Raw genomic sequence first — 20,906 nt, forward strand, 5'->3', positions numbered from 1 at the left:
TGCGGAAATGAAATTGTGCAAGTTCAGCTGAATTTCATTCCCGCTGTCGGTGTGAACCTGGGCTAACTTCAATGTGTTCAATTAAAGGGGTTGTAAAGGAATTTTTTATTTTTTTTTCATAATAAGCATCCTTTACCTGCAGACATTCCTCTTTTCACTTCCTCATTGTTCGTTTTTGCTCAGAAGTTGCTCTATTTCTTCTCTGTTCTGTTCACTTCCTGCTTGTCTGATTGTTACTGACCACCGTGATGGGAGGCTTTACTGCGGTGGTCAGTGACGTGCTCGCCCCCTCCTGGGAACTACATCTGTGTGGCAGGACGCTCTCTACGTATTAGAGACTTCAAGGAGGTGTGAAATACTGGGCGTGCCGCAATCCAAAGATGCTGCTTGCAGGACATTTTTTTAACGTCCTGCCAGCGCATCGCCCTAGTGTGAAAGTACTCGGGCTTTGACACTGCAGGAGAGACGTTTTTCAGGCGCTGTTTTTAGCCCCAAACTCGCCTGAAAAACGCCCCAGGGTGAAAGGGGTATAAAACCTGGAAGTTGATTTGTTACTATGCACAGCTGCACCAGATTCTGTGTGCTCCAATTTTAGTAAATCTCCCATAGTGTGTAATTTTAAGACTACCTGTCCTCATTCATTTAACAGTATTGTTGCATGAATGAGGAATTGCCGGTTAAAGTAGTGCAGTGCTTAACCTCTTGACCACTGGGCACTTAAAGCGGAAGTAAACCCATAGATGTAACACTTAAAAAAAACTGTTAACATTCCCGGCATGCCGGGAATGCTAACTGCACATTGGTTGTGCTCTCAACCAAACTGTCAAACCATCCAATGGCTGGTGTCATAACTGATCACATGTGCAGCTTCATGGCAGTTGAAGATTGAACAAAGGCCAAGATGGCAGCTTCCTTGGCTGAAAAAGATAGGAGGGTTTACTTCCACTTTAAACCCCTTCCTAACCAGACCAATTTTCAGCTTTCGGTGCTCTCACAATTTGAATGACAATTACTCAGTCATACAACATTGTGCCCATCTGAAATCTTTGTCCTTTTTTCCCCACAAATAGAGCGTTCTTTTGGTGGTATTTGATCACCTCTGGGTTTTTTATTTTTTGCGCTATAAAAGAAAAAACACTGAAAATTCTGTAAAAAAAAGATAACAATAAAATATTGTTTCTGTCATATTAGCAGGTTATTTCTCACACACAGCAAATGCATGCCACAAATTACACCCCAAAACACATTCTGCTATTCCTCCCGAGTATGGCGATACCACATGTGTGAGACTTTTACACAGCGTGGCCACATACAGAGGCCCGACATGCAGGGAGCACCATCAGGCGTTCTGGAGCACCCAGGCCAATTCTGACATTTCTCTCCTACATGGAAAAATCATCAGTTATTTGCTAGAAAATTACATAGAACCCCAAAACATTATATATGCTTTTTTAGCAAAGACCCTCGAGAATACAATGGCGGCCATTACAACTTTTTATCTTGCACAGTATTTTCGCAGCAATTTTTTGAACGCTTGTTTTTAAAAAAAAAAATGTTTTGTGATTAAAAAAAAAAAAAAAACGTAAAGTTAGCCCAATGTTTTTGCATAATATGAAAGATGAAGTTGCGCCGAGTAAATATATACCCAACATGTCACCCTTCAAAATTGCACACGCTCGTGGAATGGCGCTGAACTTCGCTACTTAAAAATCCCCATAGGCAAGGTATTGGAGTATTGGGGGTTATTGCAGAGTATTGGGGGGTTATTGCAGAGTATTGGGGGGTTATTGCAGAGTATTGCACAGGGAGGGATGGATGGATCTGTGACTACATTTGTCACAGATCCAGCCCACAGCAGCTGCTGCTGCCTCCGCTCTCCCCCCTCTCCTCTCTCACACTGTCCCGATCGGTACAGAGAGGAGAGGGAGGAACCGGCGTCTTCACATGACGCCGGTTTGTTTACAAGTGATCGCTCCGTCATTTGACGGAGCGATCACGTGGTAAACGGCCGCTATCAGCGGCAATTTACCGCGATCTGTGATGCGCCGAGTCTTCCAGACCCGGTGATCTGCCGTGCTGGTTCCAGGTATCACGGAAGTTCCAGCACATGCGCGAACTGAGGCGCAGAGATGGTTCCAGCCATCGGGAAAGTTCCGTCAAGCACTGCGCAGGTGCAAACTTGCTGACGGAAATCCCCGAACGGCGGCCGGCATCCAGGGCGACGTGGACTTAGAGGAAAGTGGCCAGTCGGCCTCACGTCCTCGCTGCGCTCGGACGGCTCGCTTCGCTCGCTCGGCCTCCTGGCTCTTTTTTTAACATCCTCCAATCCACGGGGATGTTAAAGAATGAGCCTGGATGCCGGGCGAGGTTCGGGGATTTCCGTCGGGAAGTTTGCGCCTGCGCAGTGAGTGGAGGAACTTCCCCCATAGGGGAACATTGAGGACAAGTCACCGGCACTCACAGATGATTCCGGGAGCGCTCCCCAGGGGGCGCGCGAGAACAGGATTCTGGGAGGACGTCCTCCCAGAACAACTCCACCGCGCTGTAGATGTGTTATGTCTATAGCGCGGTGGTAAAGAGGTTAATAGCAAAAAATTGCCTGGACGTGATTTTTTTTTTTTCAAAGCTGAAATGGTTTTCCGTATTTTCCTACCTTTTTACACTTAAAAAAAAAAAAAATCGCCAAAAAGCAGGGGTCGTCTTATACGCTGGGTCAGCAGCGCGGATGCCTGCTGGATGTGCGGTAATACTGTAGGTAGCTTTGGCTACATACAGTATATACCGCTTAGCCATTCCCGGTGAACAATGTATTCAAATGAATTGGCTTGGCTTTGAGAGTCAGAGGCGCGGGCTGATGTCAGAGCCTCTGCCAATCCAAGCAGGCTTTGTATTCATTAATAGAATACATCGCTCGCCATGATTGGCTCCAGCAAAAAGGAAGAATATGGATCCGCGTCCAGCAAGAAGGAAGAAATATGAAGCGTCGGAAAGGGGGGGGGGTCATCAAATTTTATATTTTTTGAAGATTTTTTTTGCCTGTACTCACCTTGGTGAGTACAGGCAAAAAATCTTCAAAAAATATAAATTTGGGGGTTGTTTTATACACCCAGTCGCCTTATACATCGGGAAATACGGTAATATGAAATATTGCATAATAGTATGAATACATTCTGTTATAGAGCCAGCAGATGGCACTCCTGTCTGCTTTTCATGGATGACATTGCCATTTTGATGACATTACTGAAGGAAGCCCATTGTTTTCAGAACTCGGTGAGCCATCACAGCAGTGACGGTTCAGTATTGGCTTTTTAATAGGACAAAGGGAGATACAAAAGTAAGCTGTAGAAATGCTTTGCTGTGTCATAAATGTTTGTAAAGAATGTCTTCATAAGATACAAAATGCAGTTGTGAAAAAACCCTTGGCTGAAATGAACCCTAACCCCCACACTCATATCTATGACTTTGTCTTGTTGCCAATGCTTATATTAACCCTTTTTCTCGCTCTCACAGGTTTAAAACCTCCCCTATAAACGATATTTTTTGCCAGTCATTGTCGGGGTCACCTCTAAGGCCTCAGAGTCTGGAAAAGCTTGAACAGCAGCAACAAGAGACACTAAAGGTGCCAATTAAACCCAACAAAGAGGTAATTGCTTTAGGGCTGAAACGCGTTTTGTGCTGCACAGTAATGTAAGCATTACCTTTTAAAGTGACACTATACTGTGAAAATGTATTATTTTTTTTTTTTACAGATACTTTGTGCTTTTATAATAATACAAAAATGTAAGAGTGCATTTTTATTATTATTTTTTTTTTTTCTTAGGAGCCTGTAAAGCATTGCACGCACAGTCAGCAGATTAAGGGTGCCATGTCCAGCTCCTGCAGACTGTCGCTGTAGTTTAGCTGTCTGACTGTAACTCTGAAACAGGCAGGCAGTTGCTGAACGACAGGAAGCTTAATGGACTACGCCAGCACTCGTCCGCACCTCGCAGCTCATTGAGAACTACGAGCCGTCAGCCGCAAAGGCGATGGAACTTGTAGGCATTCGTTCACAAACTCTGACTGATGCAGCCATGTGGGCTGAGCCATGCACAGCTGTGCCCTTTTAATTTTGACAGCGGGTGCAGGGAGAAGATTCCCGGTGTCCTATCGAGAAATGCCCGGGTGGAACTGCACATGTGCAATCTGCACATGTGCAATACGGAGACCCAGAACAGCTGAGTTTACGATCAGCTGTTGTCTCATGTTGCCGGGGCACGTTCATGTAGGTGAGGGGTGGCTACTTGCATGAACGGAGGCAGATTTTTAAATGACGGGCAGTGTTGGGAGCGCGATTTTTATCGATGGCCAAACAAAGCTACAAAGCAAATCTTTATCTAATATTCTTTCTGGATGCTTGCGGGGGCGTGTTTAGTCAATTGAAGGGCGACTTTTTCAATTTTTAGATAAAGATTTATTTTGCAGATTTGTTTGGCCAGCAATAAAAATTCCGTCCCAAAAAATTATAGCAGAAAGTAAAAAAAAAAATATTTTTTTCCAAAATTTTCATTTTTTTTGTTAGCGCAAAAATAAAAATGCGGTGGTGATCAAATACCACCAATAGAAAGCTCTATTTGTGGGGGAAATAATTGTGTGTATGTGTGTGTGTGTGTGTGTGTGTATGTGTGTATATATATATATATATATATATATATATATATATATATATATATATATATATATATATATATATATATATATATTCTACTGGAAAATGGATAGCAGGATACAAAAAACACACAAAGGCAGCGCTCGATGGGAATAGCATTAAAACGTTTATAGTCTTCAAGTAGGTAACAAAATAAATATTGCACTGGAGATAAAATCGATGTAGCTACATAAACTGTAAAAATAGTGCGAGTAATACCAAACAGTAACAAAAGCAGTCATAAAAACATGTAGCTAAGTATGATCCTGGTATAAAAATGTGCACAACGATGCCACTGCTAAATCCAGATGAGGAGAGGTTAACATCAGTCCGTCAAAATGTAGATGTCCCGTGAAGGGAACTATCACAACTCCCAGTGGATGGTTGTAGAATTCCAGGTTGATAGAGGGAAGTGTAACGGCCCTTGCGTGTGGCCGATAGTGAGGGTCTGCCGACATGCAGATATGAAGGGACAGCAAAGGAGCCCTTCAGATGAACACGGCAAGCCCCGCCGGTTGCCATGACGTCACCGGATCTCTGACGGAACTCCCTGAAGCCGGCGGAGAGGCGAGTACAAATCCAAATAATTTTGATCGATCAAAAAAAATGTAAGATTAATCGATGAATTAATAGTTAATTTCCACAGCCTATATATATATATATATATATATATATATATATATATATATATATATATATATATATATATATATATATATATATATATATATATATATATATATATATATATATATATATATATATATATATATAATATATAGTGTGTTTGAGTACAGCGTTGCATGACAGCGCAATTGTCAGTTTAAGTAACGCAGTGCCAAAAAGCAAAAAAAAATTACCTGTTTATGAAGGGGGGTACATTTTCTGAAAGTCACGTGGCTTTAGGGTGATGGGCAATCTGGCGCTAACAAACCCTCGCTGGAAAGATGCGCTGACACCTACACTAATAAAGTGATCAGTAATAATAATTTACACTAATAATGACACTGGCTGGAAAGTGATTGTAAAGCTTTGTTTTGTTTTTTAAATGGCAAACATGTTATACATACCTGCTCTGTGCAAGGGTTTTGCACAGAGCGGCCCTGATCCTCATTTTCTGGGGTCCGTTGGGCTCGTTCTCGACGCTGGAACGATCAGGTTCAGGTAAGAAACAGTCGGATCGCTGTTCACAGCGTTCTGTGTTTTTTGTAAACGCATAACTCTCAGGTTTGATTTACTAAACCTGGAGAGTGCAAAATCTGCTGCAGCTGTGCATGACAGCCAATCTGCTTCTAACTTCAGCTTGTTCAATTAAGCTTTGACAATAAAAACTGGAGGCTGATTGGTTTCTATGCAGAGCTGCCCCTGATTTCGCACTCTCCAGTTCTAGTAAATCAACCCGTGTGTGTGTTTGGCCGCAGCCAATCGGCTGACTTCAGCCAAAAATCATTGACTGAAATTGGCTGCCAAACCCGTGCTGCATCCAATCACAGAACGGGTCCGCTGGGGGTGTGTGCATGCATACCGGAAGCAAGGCCACAGCGCACAGGCACGTCACCCGGCCTGTACAGCTACTGAGAGAGAGCGGGTAGTAGTTAATTATTGGCATGATTACATGACTTGACAATGTACTGATTGGCTCCTAAATATGGGGCCATTGAGGTCTATTGCATGATTACATATTTTGGGTGCACTCCTAGGTATGCACAGGTATGCACAACCCCCCCACCACCACCAGAGACGGGAATGATTTTACCTGTCTTGGATCTACTGTGGGAAGTATGTTTGTCATTGTATGTTCTATACATGTCATTACAGGAAGAGAAACTGTCTATAAAGGACAAGTTTTCCACCATTCACAAGCCGGTCACTGTGGGATCTCAGCAGCAGGTGACTGTGGGAACCACACACATCTCCAAGCTGACCGATGAGCAGCTGATTAAAGAATTTCTTAGCGGATCGTACTGCTTTCATGGGGTAAGGAAGGAATTTTGGCTTGTACTGTATCTGTGCAGTGCCATACTGTCTCTTGAATGTATTCAAAGCTAGCACTGGGTAGATATTTTCTCTACAATATAAAAAATGAACATATTCAGTGTACTCATTTTTCCCCATGTTTTGTCTTTTTATACATTTTGCTACGGGTAGCAGAAATCCAGTGAGCTCCTAATTTAATGTTAAGCCAACATGGTGCCTTTGCTGAATCATTATGAGCATTGTTGTCAGCCTGTTCTCTGCTGGACTATAGGACACCTCCTCCTTCTAAATTTTATGGAGAGGGAGATGTTTTCTGTACTTTTGATGCAGCAGATGCACTGTTGTCAAACTACAACTGGAAGTAAAGTAGAGCTCCGCTTGTTTGCTTAGTGCCCCCTCGAAGGGGGGGGGGGGGGGTTCCTGGTTTCGACAGGTACCCACTACCGGGTGACTTTGCTGCATCTGAAAGTTCGCCCCTTCCTTCCCCCGCCACCGGGCCATTCACTAAGGCTGCATTCACACCTGAGCGTTTTGTTGCCTGAAGCTCAAAAACGCTAGAGGGGAAAAAATACATTATTCTCTATGGAGATGGTTCACATCTCCACTCCAAAACGCCTGAAGCTCAAACAAGTTCCGGACCTTTTTTTGTCGCGCGAATTGGGCGTTTTTGAGCGTTTGTATTTCCCATAGAAAGTAATGGAAAACGCCCGATTCAAGCGACAACGAGCGTTTGCTACGGGCGCTTTAATCAATAGAACATTTCACCCAGGCAGAAGATAAATAAAATCTAGCAACAAGTGATGAAAAGATGATAATTTATCCTATTGGCTAAAATAAAACACATTGAAGTACAAAAACGTCGGACGACGCTGTATGCAAATGCGCAAATACGCATGAATACGCGTGACAAAACGACCAAACAAGCTACGCTTAGGTGTGAATGCAGCCTTAGTGCTTCGCGAATGTGCAGTAGGGCGCCGGCAGTGCCGGTTTTCTATACAAGAAATAACCGCGGCAGCACCCGAGAGCTGATTGAAAAATTGGCTGGGGTGAAGACACCGCTGGTTTTGTAGACAGGTAAGTGTCCTTATGTTAAGTCAGCAGCTGCAGTATTTGTAGCTGCTGACTTTCAACTTTTTCTGATGGAGTTTCTCCTTAAAGCGGAACTAAACCCTCCTATCCTTTTTGGCCATGGTGTTGCACATGTGATCAGTCATGGTTTTAGGGCCAGTTCACACCAGACGCAGTTCCGTACAGTTTTTCGTGTGCATTTTTTCTGCACAAAATGCATGCACAGTGTTTTCCATGTATTATAATGGCTCTAGTTCACACCATGCAGTCAGTTTCTGGTGCAGAAACTGACCGGAAACTGGCTGCATAGTGTGAACTAGAGCCATTGGAATACATGGAAAACACTTTGCATGCATTTTGTGCAGGAAAAATGCACACAAAACTGTACGGAACTGCGTGTGGTGCGAACTGGCCCTGACAGTTTGATTGAGAACACAAGCATGTGTGACAGTTCATTCCAGAAATGTAACTGCTCTTTTGAAATTGTTAAATTGATGGGTTTCGTTCCACTTTTAACTACTTGGGACCCACTAGCCGTCAATTGACGGCTACAGCGCGGATCCCAAAATCCAAGTGGACGTCAATTGACTTCCGCCCCTTTGGGCGGTCCCCGCGCGCGCTCCAGAGTGCGCAGCGGGGAAAATCTGTGTTGGCCGTGTCCCTTGGACACAGCCAATTACAGATCGCCGCGAACGGCCATTCAGAGTGGCCGTTTGCGATGCGATCTGTGCGGTCAATGAGAGATGATCTCATATGTAAACATATGAGATCATCTCTCATTGCCGTTTTACACAGAGACAGCGGTGCCGTCTCTGGAGAGGAGACCGATCTGTGTCTCTTGTACATAGGGACACAGATCAGTCACCCCCCCAGTCACCTCCACCTACAGTTAGAACACTTTATAGGAAACATATTTAACCCCTTCCTCACCCCCTAGTGTTAACCCCTTCAATGCCAGTCACATTTATACTGTAATTAGTGCATATTTATAGCACTGATCGCAGTATAAATGTGAATGGCGCCAAAAATGTGTCCGATGTGTCCGCCATAACGTTGCAGTCCCAATAAAAATCGCAGATCGCAGCCATTTCTAATAAAAAAAAAAAATAATAATTCTGTCCCCTATTTTGTAAGCGCTATAACTTTTGCGCAAACCAGTCGCTTATTGCGATTTTTTTATTTTTTTTTATTTATACCAAAAATATGTAGAAGAATACGTATCGGCCTAAACTGAGAAAAAAAATGTGTTTTTTGTTTTTTTAAATTGGGATATTTATTATAGCAAGAAGTAAAAAAATATTGTATTTTTTTCAAAATTGTCGCACTTTTTTGTTTATAGCGCAAAAAATAAAAACCGCACAGGCGATCAAATACCACCAAAAGAAAGCTCTACTTGTGGGGAAAAAAGGACGTCAATTTTGTTTGGGAGTCACGTCGCACGACCGCGCAATTGTTAGTTAAAGCGACGCAGTGCCGAAAGCTGAAATTTCACCTGGGCAGGAGGGGGTATATGTGCCCAGTAAGCAAGTGGTTAAGAGCCGAGCGCTGGAATGCTGAGCTGAAGCAACTTTTCTTGTTTATTGGATTGTAGCTGATGTCCCCTCTGACTTGTCAAAGAGCGGCACACAGGGATTTTACAGTAGAGCCTGTGATGAGACCCTGGTGCTGAGCGATATCTATATCTTCTTGAGATATTTTTCCATATATGCTGCTGCTTTTAAAGAACTAAAACATTGCAAACTGTGCACAAGTTTCAGATATAGACCGACCCGGACATACACTTCACCCGCTTAAGGACCAGGCCTATCCTGAAACGTTTTTTTTTTTTATAGCAGAGACCCTAGAGAATAAAATGAAGATCGTTGCAATTTTTTTTTTTCTTTATGCCCGTACCTCCCATACAGACAGTTACTGAATTGCAGAAACAATCCATGAACTATGAGAACGCTCAGCAGTTCATTGAAAACTACAATGGCTGACGGTACCTTAACTTGTGAATGAATGATGCAGCCATGTGGGCGGAGACCCACACTGCCTTTAACTTGTGACAGTGGGTGTGGGGAGAAGATCCCCTGCCTGCTGTCAGAGAGAGGAGCAATGGCAGCAGGTGGGTGGAAAGGAACATGTTGCATGGTATACCCTAAATGTGGGTGTAACATATATCGTATTCCTAAAGGTAAACTTTGCCTTTTAAATTCCCTAAATAAATTCTAGATGCATTAAAACAAAAGTTGTCCAATTTCCTACAGCTTTTTTTTTCTAAAGTGACCAAAGCCCAAGTACAAAAAAAAAATCTGCCAACAGCTGTACAGTAGGACCCTTGCACTCTGTGTGGAAGCAGTGGCCTCCCTGCAAAGGTAACAGAGCCATTTCCAGTACAGTGGCCTTTGTGACCTTAGTGACTGAGGACCAGGATGACTGAATCAGGAGAAGCGATTGATGGTTTTGATTGCCAGGTTTATAAACCACTTATACGTGATTTTAAAAATACAGAAAATTTTATTGCATGTAATGTGCCTTGTTGGTTGCTCTGAGATCATTTGCATTGCTTATGTTTTTGTTGTTGTCTGATGTCATTCTCAGGGTGTCGGCTGGTGGAAGTACGAATTCTGTTATGGAAAACATGTTCACCAATACCATGAGGTAATTGCACTACTCACTACAACCAGGAGATGGAGATAATGAGCCATGCATGCAGAGAGGCCGTCTTTAGAAGCTTTGCTGTGCTGATCATCATCATGCCACATAGAAGTTTGCCTTTGTTTTACTGCATACAGGAGTTTTGATTTGTTATATTTGTTATATATTTTTTTTTCTACACATTTTTTATTTTTTTATTTTTCTTAATTTGTAGGATAAAGACACTGGCAGGACTACACTTGTTGTTGGCCAATGGAAAGAAGAGGAACATCTAGACTGGGCAAAGAAGAACGCTGCAAGGCTCTTCCACCCTCCAGGAGACGGAGTCCAGACAGTGAGGTAAGTCTCTGTACTACTACATGTCCCTATATTGGTGTAATAGTAGAGAACTTGGGAATGAGGTGGTTACACACGTCCTCACGGCTGAGTTACATTAGTGTAGTGCCCTGTGACAACATTGCAAGCAGCATTCTTATTTTTAATTATTGCCTTGAATGCCCTGCTCTGCTGTTGGAGGTTGGCTGGCCAATTTTTTATGTTTTTGGATCAGGGGGTCTCCAAACTTTCCAAATAAAGGGCCAGTTTACTATCCTTCAGACTTTAGGGGTCTGGACTGTGTCAGTGGGGGGGAAATAGTGCCCCTTATCGGTGTCAGTGGGAGAAATGGTGCCTCTTAGACCCCTTTCACACTAGAGCCATGTCCCCCAACATATTGCAGCCATGTCCCCCAACATATTGCAGCCATGTCCCCCAACATATTGCAGCCATGTCCCCCAACATATTGCAGCCATGTCCCCCAACATATTGCAGCCATGTCCCCCAACATATTGCAGCCATGTCCCCCAACATATTGCAGCCATGTCCCCCAACATATTGCAGCCATGTCCCCCAACATATTGCAGCCATGTCCCCCAACATATTGCAGCCATGTCCCCCAACATATTGCAGCCATGTCCCCCCAACATATTGCAGCCATGTCCCCCAACATATTGCAGCCATGTCCCCCAACATATTGCAGCCATGTCCCCCAACATATTGCAGCCATGTCCCCCAACATATTGCAGCCATGTCCCCCAACATATTGCAGCCATGTCCCCCAACATATTGCAGCCATGTCCCCCAACATATTGCAGCCATGTCCCCCAACATATTGCAGCCATGTCCCCCAACATATTGCAGCCATGTCCCCCAACATATTGCAGCCATGTCCGCAAACATATTGCAGCCATGTCCGCAAACATATTGCAGCCATTTCCCCTGTACCTAAATAATGCCGCCGCGGCGTTAATCACTGCGCGATGAACATTACAGTCCGCTTTCGTTTGAATAAGCGGTTTTCCCTGCCGCGCTGTGTATAGAGACACTCCCCCTTGCTCGCGATTGGACAGATCCGTCCAATCCCGAGCAAGGGGGAGTGTCTATGCGCGGCAGGGGAAAACTGCTATTTAAACGAAAGCTGACTCTAATGTTCCCCGCGCAGTGATTAACGCGGCAGCGGCTTTGCGATATGCGGCGGGGGGGGCAAGTATTCTATTTAGGCATCGGGGGTATTTGCGCGAGTACAAGTACTCCCGCGAAATACTCGGTATCGGTCCCGATACTGGTATCGGTATCGGGACAACCCTACTTAAAACCAGTGCTGTGGAGTCGGAGGAAATTTTGGGTACCTGGAGTCGGAAAACAATGCTCCGACTCCTACTAAATTTAGATTGGAATTAAAAAAAAAAAAAAGGAAAAAAAAGCAAGTTTAAATGTCCCAATTCACAAAAAGTTATAATGACTTCTCTACTGTTAGAATAAAGACCAATGCATGCAGTGCCTCACGTAACCGCAAAACGAACACGTTAAGTGACCGTGAAGAAGCATGCTTTTCATGTGCTTCACTATATGGCACGCAACGCACAATTAAGAGCGGCAATACTTACACTTTCCATAGTGTTGTGTTCTGCTGTTACAGGGAACGCAGCGCCCATGTGTAACCTAGCCTCTCACTGATAAGGGATTAAGTAAATATGTTTTTTGCAGGACTAGAGAGTGAGACACTTGTATAAGTGAAGGGAATGGAGGGCCATTAGTTCAAGACTGAAGCTGGAAACCATTGGAAAAACTGCTGTCATTCAGCTAAGGCTATAAAAACTTGTAAACTCCGATTGCTTAAACTTTAAACATGACTATGGGATTCTACTAGGGAAATCGTGTTTTATAATAAATGCCCCTTCCTGGATCCTCCTACTGCCCTATGTTCAGCAGCAGATCAGCACACAAAAAAGGAGAAGGCGGCAGCTTCAAGTTCTGCCCAACCACCTCTCTCTGGTAGAATAGCTTAAAATACAGTGAGGCCCCGTACACACGACCGAGTTTCTCGGCAGAATTCAGCCAGAAACTCGATGGGGAGCCGTATTCTGCTGAGAAACCCGGCCGTGTGTACACTTTCGGCCGAGGAATCCGGCGAGGATCTCGTCGGGCCAAATAGAGAACATGTTCTCTATTTCCTCGTTAGTCAATGGGGAAACTTGGCTCGGCGGCTTTACAAGGAACTCTATGTGTTTTGCTCGTCGAGTTCCTCGGACGTGTGTATGGGGCCTCAGAGTTGGAAGTACAAAAAACTGAGGAGTCGAACATTTATCTACCGACTCCACAGCCCTGCTTAAAACGCTCATAAAAACGCTCTCCGTGCATCTCAATGGACCCTTTCACACTGAGGCGTTGCGCTGGCGGGGCGTTGAGAAAAGTCCTGCAAGCAGCAGCTTTTGGGCGCTGGAAAAAACGCTCAAAAAACGCCCCTCTTAATTGAAATGAATTGAAAGAGATGTAAAAACGCCTGAATAGCGCCTATCATCCGCTCTGAGCTGTAGAAAAGTCACATGATCTCCCAAAAATGTAAACATGCAAGCAAAAAAAGAGCATCTAAAACAGCGGGACTGAAGTTGCCCATGCTTCAATAACGCTGTTAAAACGCCCGCAGCATTGCGTTAATTTTACCGCTAGCGCCCTAAAACAGCGATAATAGCGCTAAAGGCATTTTAGGGCATTTTTGCAGCGCCTTAATGTGAAAGGGCTCTTATTGGCGTCAGTGGGAGAAATGGTGCCCCATCATTGGTGTCAGTGGGAGAAATAGTGCCCCTTATTGGGGGGGGGGGTGTTATTTTTTTATTTTTATACAGATATAAAACCTTACATACTTTACAAAAACAATTATACACTTCATTCATAAAAACACAAACACTAGAATGGATCTATCCTTTAGCATTAACTCCAAGTTTCTCAGGAAAAGAAAAAAGCCCACAGAGTATAAACCTCAAGACACCCAGGAGGGGAGCGAAAAGTTGAAGAGTGAAACACTTCGCCATTTAATCCCCCCCGCCCCCCCCCCCCCCCCCCCCAAGGGATGATTTTTTTTTTTTTTTTTTTTTTAAAGGGGTTTAAGTATGTTTTAGTCGCTGAATCGCGTAACTCTCTACTGTTATCCCCTTTTCCCAACAAATTGTGCATTACAGCATGAGGCTCTTTCAAGGATAAATTCGAAATAAAATTAATTGACCCTCAACTCCCAACAACCCCCCAGCCCCCCCCCATTCTGTGTGAATCCTTTTCCCCTTCCCATCTTATTGGCCCTAAATATTTAGTGCATAATTCACCTACCTCCCTACTATGTTGTTAAAGTGGAGGTTCCCCCTAAAAAAAAAAATTCTAACATAAAATTCTTAAGACTGGTTACACTGCGGTTAGGCTGTTTTTTTTTTTTTTTTTTTTGTACATACCTCGATCTCGACGTTTCATCCTTCGGCTTCCGGGTATGATTATTTCGGGTCTGGGCGTTCCTAGTTGATTGACGTTCCTCCGACCGACGCATACTTGACGTCACGACTTTCCGAAAGAAGCCAAACGTCGCTGCGCTGGCGCCGTATAGAGCCGACTCTATACGGCGCCTGCGCAATGACGTTCGGCTTCTGTCGTAAAGTCGTGACGCGCAGTATGCGCCGGTCGGAGGAACGTCAATCAACTAGGTCCAGCAAGAATCATACCCGGAAGCCGAGGGATGAAACAGCGATATCGAGGTATGTACGATTTTTTAAAAAAAAAAACAGCCTAACCGCAGTGCAACCAGTCTTCCGAATGTATTGTTAGAATTTTTTTTTTTAGGGGGAACCTCCACTTTAATCAAAAAAAAGGGGGGGGGGCACAGGGCTAGCCCCTAAGTGCTGCACGCACTTTAGTGAGAGGAATGGTGCCCCATCGTTGGTGTCATTGAGGGGAATAGTAACATACCTGTGCTTGGATCCCAATAGCTTGTACATGCATACAAACTCTTAGGGTCCTTTCACACTAGCGGACCGTTCGTCCGCTCATTACAAGTCCGTTAACGGACTTGTAATGAATCCCTACGGGAACGCGTCCGTTAGCGGATGGAGCATCCGCTAGCGTCCGCGTCAGTCGGGATCCGCTTTTCCGAACGGAAGAAACCCTATTTTTCTTCCGTTCGGTGGAGCGGAACTGATGCAGACGGACAGACGATCCGTCTGCATCAGGTTCCCTATAGGGGACAGCGGAGCAGAGACAGGGCGGTCCCTGCACTGTGTGCGGGGACCGCCCTATCCGCCGACAGCTGAGCGGGGATCCCCGATGAGCTGACGGAGCGGACCCGGAAACGGTCCGCTCCGTGTGAAAGAGCCCTAAGGTGCTAAAGGGGTGTGACCACATATTAATGCTAAAAATACTGAATGAGTCCTCTGCGCACTGCTAAACCCTTTCAAGCAAACTCTGCAATAAAAAAAACAGGGATATTTGTTTCACACACATTGCAATACATGTTTAGGGTAAATCTGTAAGGTATGCAGCTGATTTTCATCAAAAGGAGTCCTCGGGGACAAGTTTCACCTACAGGTAAGCCTAGATTAAGGCTTACCTGAAGGTGCTTGCAATATCTCCGAGACCTAAACGTTCTCGGAGATATTTGCAATTTCCCCGAGTGACACCTTCAACAGCACATGCGCCGTCTTGAAAGGCCACGCTACTTGTAGGCCACGTATGCCTGTGAATAGAGATCCTTGGTAGGTGCGTTTTTAGTAAAACCTAGTTTCCTACTAAAATGTTTTTCAGAATGGTGTCACATTTCTACGGTGGAGGAGATATCTGTGACTTCACGAATAAGCCCAGACAGGTCATAGTGAAATTAAAGTGAGTATATTGTGTGTTCTGCATTATTTCAGGCTGTTTATATAGCGGGTTGTCACTCATGTTGGCGTGATTACTGTTCTCTCTGTGATAGGTGTAAGGAGTCCGAGTCCCCACATGCTGTTACTGTATATATGCTCGAGCCACAAACATGCCAGTATGTCCTCGGGGTAAGTACAGTTTTTTTTTTTTTCCCTTTACAGCGATCAGTGAAAATTCTGTTTGTAAGAGGTATATTATGAGGCCTGATCATAGATTGTGTAGAAAGTCCGATATTTCCCCACCTTCAGCAAATCGCTAAAAAAATATTGTAAAAAATTATTTGGAGGATACCCCTTTTTTTTTTTTTTTTTTCAGCCCGTGCTTCTGCCTTTTTTGGCTAGGCGAGAATGACATTCCGGCGCCAGACCTCCTCTGTAACTCTCCACTGATAACCTGTAAAGGCTTTTAAAGAGGAAGTAAACCCTGATGGGTTTTACTTCCCCTTTTTTTTTCCCCCTGCAAAGTAAAAGCATAATGGACTACTATGCAGGGACGTGGACTTCCGGCTCTGTGACTGGCCGAAGCCGAGTGACATCACTCCCGCGCATGCGTACGGCAGGCTACAGCGCCTGCAAAGCGTCCTGAAAGAGCCACTCCACAGGACATTAGAAAAAGTCCTGCCAGCAGCTTCTTTGCAGCGGTGAATACACCACTCCTAAAGCGCCCCTGCCCATTGAAATCAATGGGCAGCACCGCCAGCAAAGCAATGCTTTTCGGATGCTTTTAAGCCTTTTTTGGCCGATTGCAGGGGTTAAAAGCGCCCCGCTAGTGGCCAAAAAGCGCTGCAAAAAAAGGCAGCGTTTTACCGCAGACGCCCAGGCACTGTGAGTGTGAAAGCACTCTAAAAGCTGATTTCTAATTTTTAACCTTGCACAGCTGCACCAGATTTTGCACCCTCCAGTGTTTGCATTAAAATTCATTACAGTTTATTTTTTTTCCGAAAAATTGCATTAAAAAAAAACACTGCGCAAATACTGTATGACAAAGATTTGCAAAAAAAAACTCTGGCTTATCAAAAAAAAATTATTTTTTTAGTTTGTTTAGCAAAAAATTTAAACCCTAGAGGTGATCAAATACTAGGGTTGTCCCGATACTACTATCGGGACCGATACAGAGCATTTGCGCGAGTACTTGTACTCGCGCAAATCCTCCCGATGCCTGATCCGATACCTGGGAGAGAGAGAGGCAGCGCGTAATGTATAATCTCCTCAGACGGCAGCCATCCAGTGTATAAAAGCCGCGCCGCCTCCTCTGTGATAGGGGAACACTCCCAGCAAGTGAGTCAGTGTTCTGCCTATCACGGACACCCTCTCATCCTCATCCCATGGACGAGAATAAGAGGGTGTCCGTGATAGGCGGAACACTAACACTGCTGGGAAACTGAGTTCCCCTATCACGGACGAGGAGGAGGAGCGGCTTTTGAACACTGGATGGCTGCCGTCTGAGGATTATACACGGACACAGGCATCGGAGGCGTTGAGGATTTTTTTTTTTTGTTAGCTGACACGTCCAGCGCTGCCGCGTGTATGTCTGTCCCTCTTCTTCTTCCTCCGCTCACCTCCCCTACTGAGCCAGCCGCCAGCGAGGCGAGACTCAGCTCAGCCCGTGCCTGTCGCACTGATGATGTGACGCGGCTGCACGCACCTGCTGTGATGATTGCTGCCCAGTCCTCTTGTCTCCTCTCCCGTCTCGAGGTATGCCGTTATGATAAGGGGGAGGGTGCGTAGGCATGTAGTCCGCCGACCAGGGGGGGGGGGGCTGCCTTTGTCATTTATTGTAAGGTTTCATTTTATGGAATAAAAAATCCATAAATAAAATTATACATATTAGAGAAAAAAAAAAGAAAACTAAAATCATTTAAACACAATTTGGAAGCAAATCTGTCGCTTGACATTAAAAAAAGTATCGGTAATCGGTATCGGCGAGTACTTGGGGGAAAAAAAGTATCGGTACTTGTACTCGGTCTTAAAAAAGTGGTATCGGGACAACCCTATTTACCACCAAAAGAAAGCTCTATTTGTGGGAACAAAATGATAAAAATTTTGTTTGGGTACAGTGTAGCATGACCGCGCAATTGTCAAATTGTGAAAGGGCTGAAAGCTGAAAATTGTCCTGGGGTGAAAGTGCATGGTATTGAAGTGGTTAAAAGAAGTAATTTGTGGTAGGATTTCCCCTTTAACTCTTTTGCCATAATCCAGCCTACCTCTTGTCTGGAGTGCCATTCATTGTGTCTTCCTCCAATGTCCTCAGGTGGAATCTCCGGTGATATGTAAGATTCTGGATACCGCTGATGAAAACGGCCTCCTCTCCGTCCCTAACTGAGACCCAAAAATGATCCGAATCAGCGGGAGCAACACTGTACAAAAAAGAACTGTTCTAAGATTTGTGTATATGTGTGTGTATATATTGGAAATACAGATTTTAAATACAAATGTGTTTTTTTTTTTTTGTTTTTTTTTCTTCATCCATTTTTTTTGGAGTTAATTTACTAAAGAGGTAGATTCTGATCACTTTGAAAGCTCATATTTATTTATAATAGTATATAAGGTAAACCTGAGCGCACACTTCCAGGCCGAGAAGATCTTGTCTCACTGCCGGAACCCAGCGCTGGATAATCTACGTAGCTGAGACCACATACAGTTCATACAGCCTGCCCAGCAAGCTCACCTGTTACTGCTGTAAATAGTCCATTTGCCCAAACTAAAGGACGTTAACCACTTAAGCCCCGGACCTTTAGGCAGCTAAATTCCCAGGCCAGGTTTTGCGATTCGGCACTGCGTCGCTTTAACAGACAATTGCGCGGTCGTGCAATGTGGCTCCCAAACAAAATTGGCGTCCTTTTTTTCCCACAAATAGAGCTTTCTTTTGGTAGTATTTGATCACCTCTGCGGTTTTTATTTTTTGCGCTATAAACAAAAATAGAGCGACAATTTTGAAAAAAATGCAATATTTTTTTACTTTTTGCTATAATAAATATCCCCCAAAAAACATATATACATTTTTTTTTTTTTCCTCAGTTTAGGCCGATACGTATTCTTCTACCTATTTTTGGTAAAAAAAATCGCAATAAGCGATTGGTTTGCGCAAAATTTATAGCGTTAACAAAATAGGGGATAGTTTTATTATTATTTTTTTTTACTACTAATGGCGGCGATCAGCGATTTTTTTTTTTTTTTTTTTTTTTTTTTCGTGACTGCGACATTATGGCGGACCCTTCGGACAATTTTGACACATTTTTGGGACCATTGTCATTTTCACAGCAAAAAATGCATTTAAATTGCATTGTTTATTGTGAAAATGACAGTTGCAGTTTGGGAGTTAACCACAGGGGGCGCTGTAGGAGTTAGGGTTCACCTAGTGTGTGTTTACAACTGTAGGGGGGTGTGGCTGTAGGTCTGACGTCATCGATTGTGTCTCCCTATAAAAGGGATGACACGATTGATGCGCCGCCACAGTGAAGCACGGGGAAGCCGTGTTTACATACGGCTCTCCCCGTTCTTCAGCTCCGGGGAGCGATCGCGAGGGGGCGGCTAAAAAAAGAAAAGCTGCGCCCTCCTCCCGGATCGCTCCTGAAGCCACGGGAACCGCCGCATGTACGGGGGGGGGCCACGTCTAGGCAGGGACATACAGGTACGCCAATGTGCCATTCTGCCAACGTAAATGTACATGCGGCGGTCCGGAAGTGGTTAAAGTGACACTAAACGCGCACTGTTTAATTTACATTCTCCCTTTTTTATTTCTGTATATGGACGATGGCACTGTAATTCAATTTACCACTTCACCTCTGGAAGGTTTTACTCCCTTCCTGACCAGGCCATTTTTTTGAAATACGGCACTGCGTTGTTTTAACTGACAATTGCACGGTCATGCGATGCTGTACACAAAATTTATGTCCTTCCCCACCCCCCCCCCCCCAGAAATAGAGCTTTATTTTGGTGGTATTTCATGAATTCTGGGGTTTTCTTATGCTATAAACAAACACAGACGACAATTTGGGTATTTGACATGTTATAAAACATATCCCCAAATAAAAAAAATGTAAAATCAAGTTTCTTCATACATTTTATACCAATGTATATTCTACTGCATATTTTTGGTAAAAAAATCCCCATAAGTGTATATTGATTGGCTTGCACAAAAGTTGTAGCATCTACAAGCTATGGGATATATACTGGAATTTTATTTTTAGAATAGTGATGACAGCGATCAACTTATAGCGGGACTGTGATATTGCAGTGGACATTCTGACACTTTGTTGGAACCAGTGACAGTGACCCCAATACAGTCATTCATGCTAAAAAAATATGCACGGTCACTGTACTAATGACACTGGCTGGGAAGGGGTTAAGCATCTAGGAATATATCTGTACTGCTATCACAAAGGGATGTGTTGGATTTGCAGGGAAAGAAAATCCATCACATCTCTGCTATCAGGATGGATTGTTTACATATGCTGAGCTCTGTCCAGCTTTTCTCCTTGACGATCGGTGGGTGCCGGTGGACATCCATTTGCTAGCAACCGTTGATCAGCTTCTGCTGTGACTAATCACAGCAGAAGCAGTGCGCATGTGCCCTCTTGACGGAAGTGTAGAATTGCGTGTATATGTACATAACTCTGCACAGAACGGCCACCCTGTAGCAGTGAATGTGTTATAGGGCGGTCATAAACTGCATACTTAACCACTAAAGGACCGCCTCCTGCACATTTACGTCGGCAGAATGGCACGGCTGGGCACAAGCACGTATAGGTACGTCCTGTGCTAGTACCCAGCCGTGGGTCATGCGCCCGCGACCCGGTCCGAAGCTCTGGGACAGTTTGAAATGTATTTTTACTTTGTATTCCAAAGGCTTTTATTTTGAACATGTGACCAGCAGCAGAGGACTAGAAGCTCCTCCTCTGCTTATGTTTCACTGTAGACAGGCTGGGAGAGAGCTGGGTCATGTGACAGCTGGATATCATTAGGAAAAAGTACTTAGATTTTTTTTTTTAACCACTTAAGGACCTGCTAACATATATACATCGGGATTTTAAAGATGGATATCTTGGTAACGGCAGCAGCTGCTGCCACAACCGAGATATCCATCTTTCCTGTGAGCGGTCCTGTTAACGATAACGTTGGTCTCCGTGGCAGAATCGCCGCAAGATCACCTTTATCGGTGGCGGGAGGGCCCCCACCGACGGCTCCGGTAAGCGGCGGAGGCGATCGGTTCCTTCCTTCTGCACCCCCCTCCAGCCTATGTTTTAGAATAACAGGAAGGTGAAGCCTCCATCAATCTACATGTAATATCCCACCCCCATTGTGCTTAACTGGTTAGT

The 20,906-nt window shown here is 44.3% G+C and overlaps 1 protein-coding gene across 1 annotated transcript in view; it reads left to right on the forward strand.

Annotated features, from left to right (window-relative positions):
• Positions 1–18,021, forward strand: part of ERLEC1 (endoplasmic reticulum lectin 1) — a 45,374-nt gene extending 27,353 nt beyond the window's left edge. The window contains exons 8-14 of the mRNA XM_040351633.1: positions 3,511–3,643; positions 6,503–6,661; positions 10,316–10,375; positions 10,587–10,711; positions 15,473–15,550; positions 15,642–15,717; positions 17,840–18,021. Of these exons, the coding sequence (XP_040207567.1) occupies positions 3,511–3,643; positions 6,503–6,661; positions 10,316–10,375; positions 10,587–10,711; positions 15,473–15,550; positions 15,642–15,717; positions 17,840–17,911 (703 nt within the window). The 3' untranslated portion in view covers positions 17,912–18,021. The remainder of the gene's footprint in view (positions 1–3,510; positions 3,644–6,502; positions 6,662–10,315; positions 10,376–10,586; positions 10,712–15,472; positions 15,551–15,641; positions 15,718–17,839) is intronic.
• The last annotated feature ends 2,885 nt before the right edge of the window (positions 18,022–20,906 follow it).

The sequence above is a fragment of the Rana temporaria genome, chromosome 4 (genome assembly GCF_905171775.1).
Source record: "Rana temporaria chromosome 4, aRanTem1.1, whole genome shotgun sequence".
In the NCBI taxonomy this organism is placed as follows: Eukaryota; Metazoa; Chordata; class Amphibia; order Anura; family Ranidae; genus Rana; species Rana temporaria.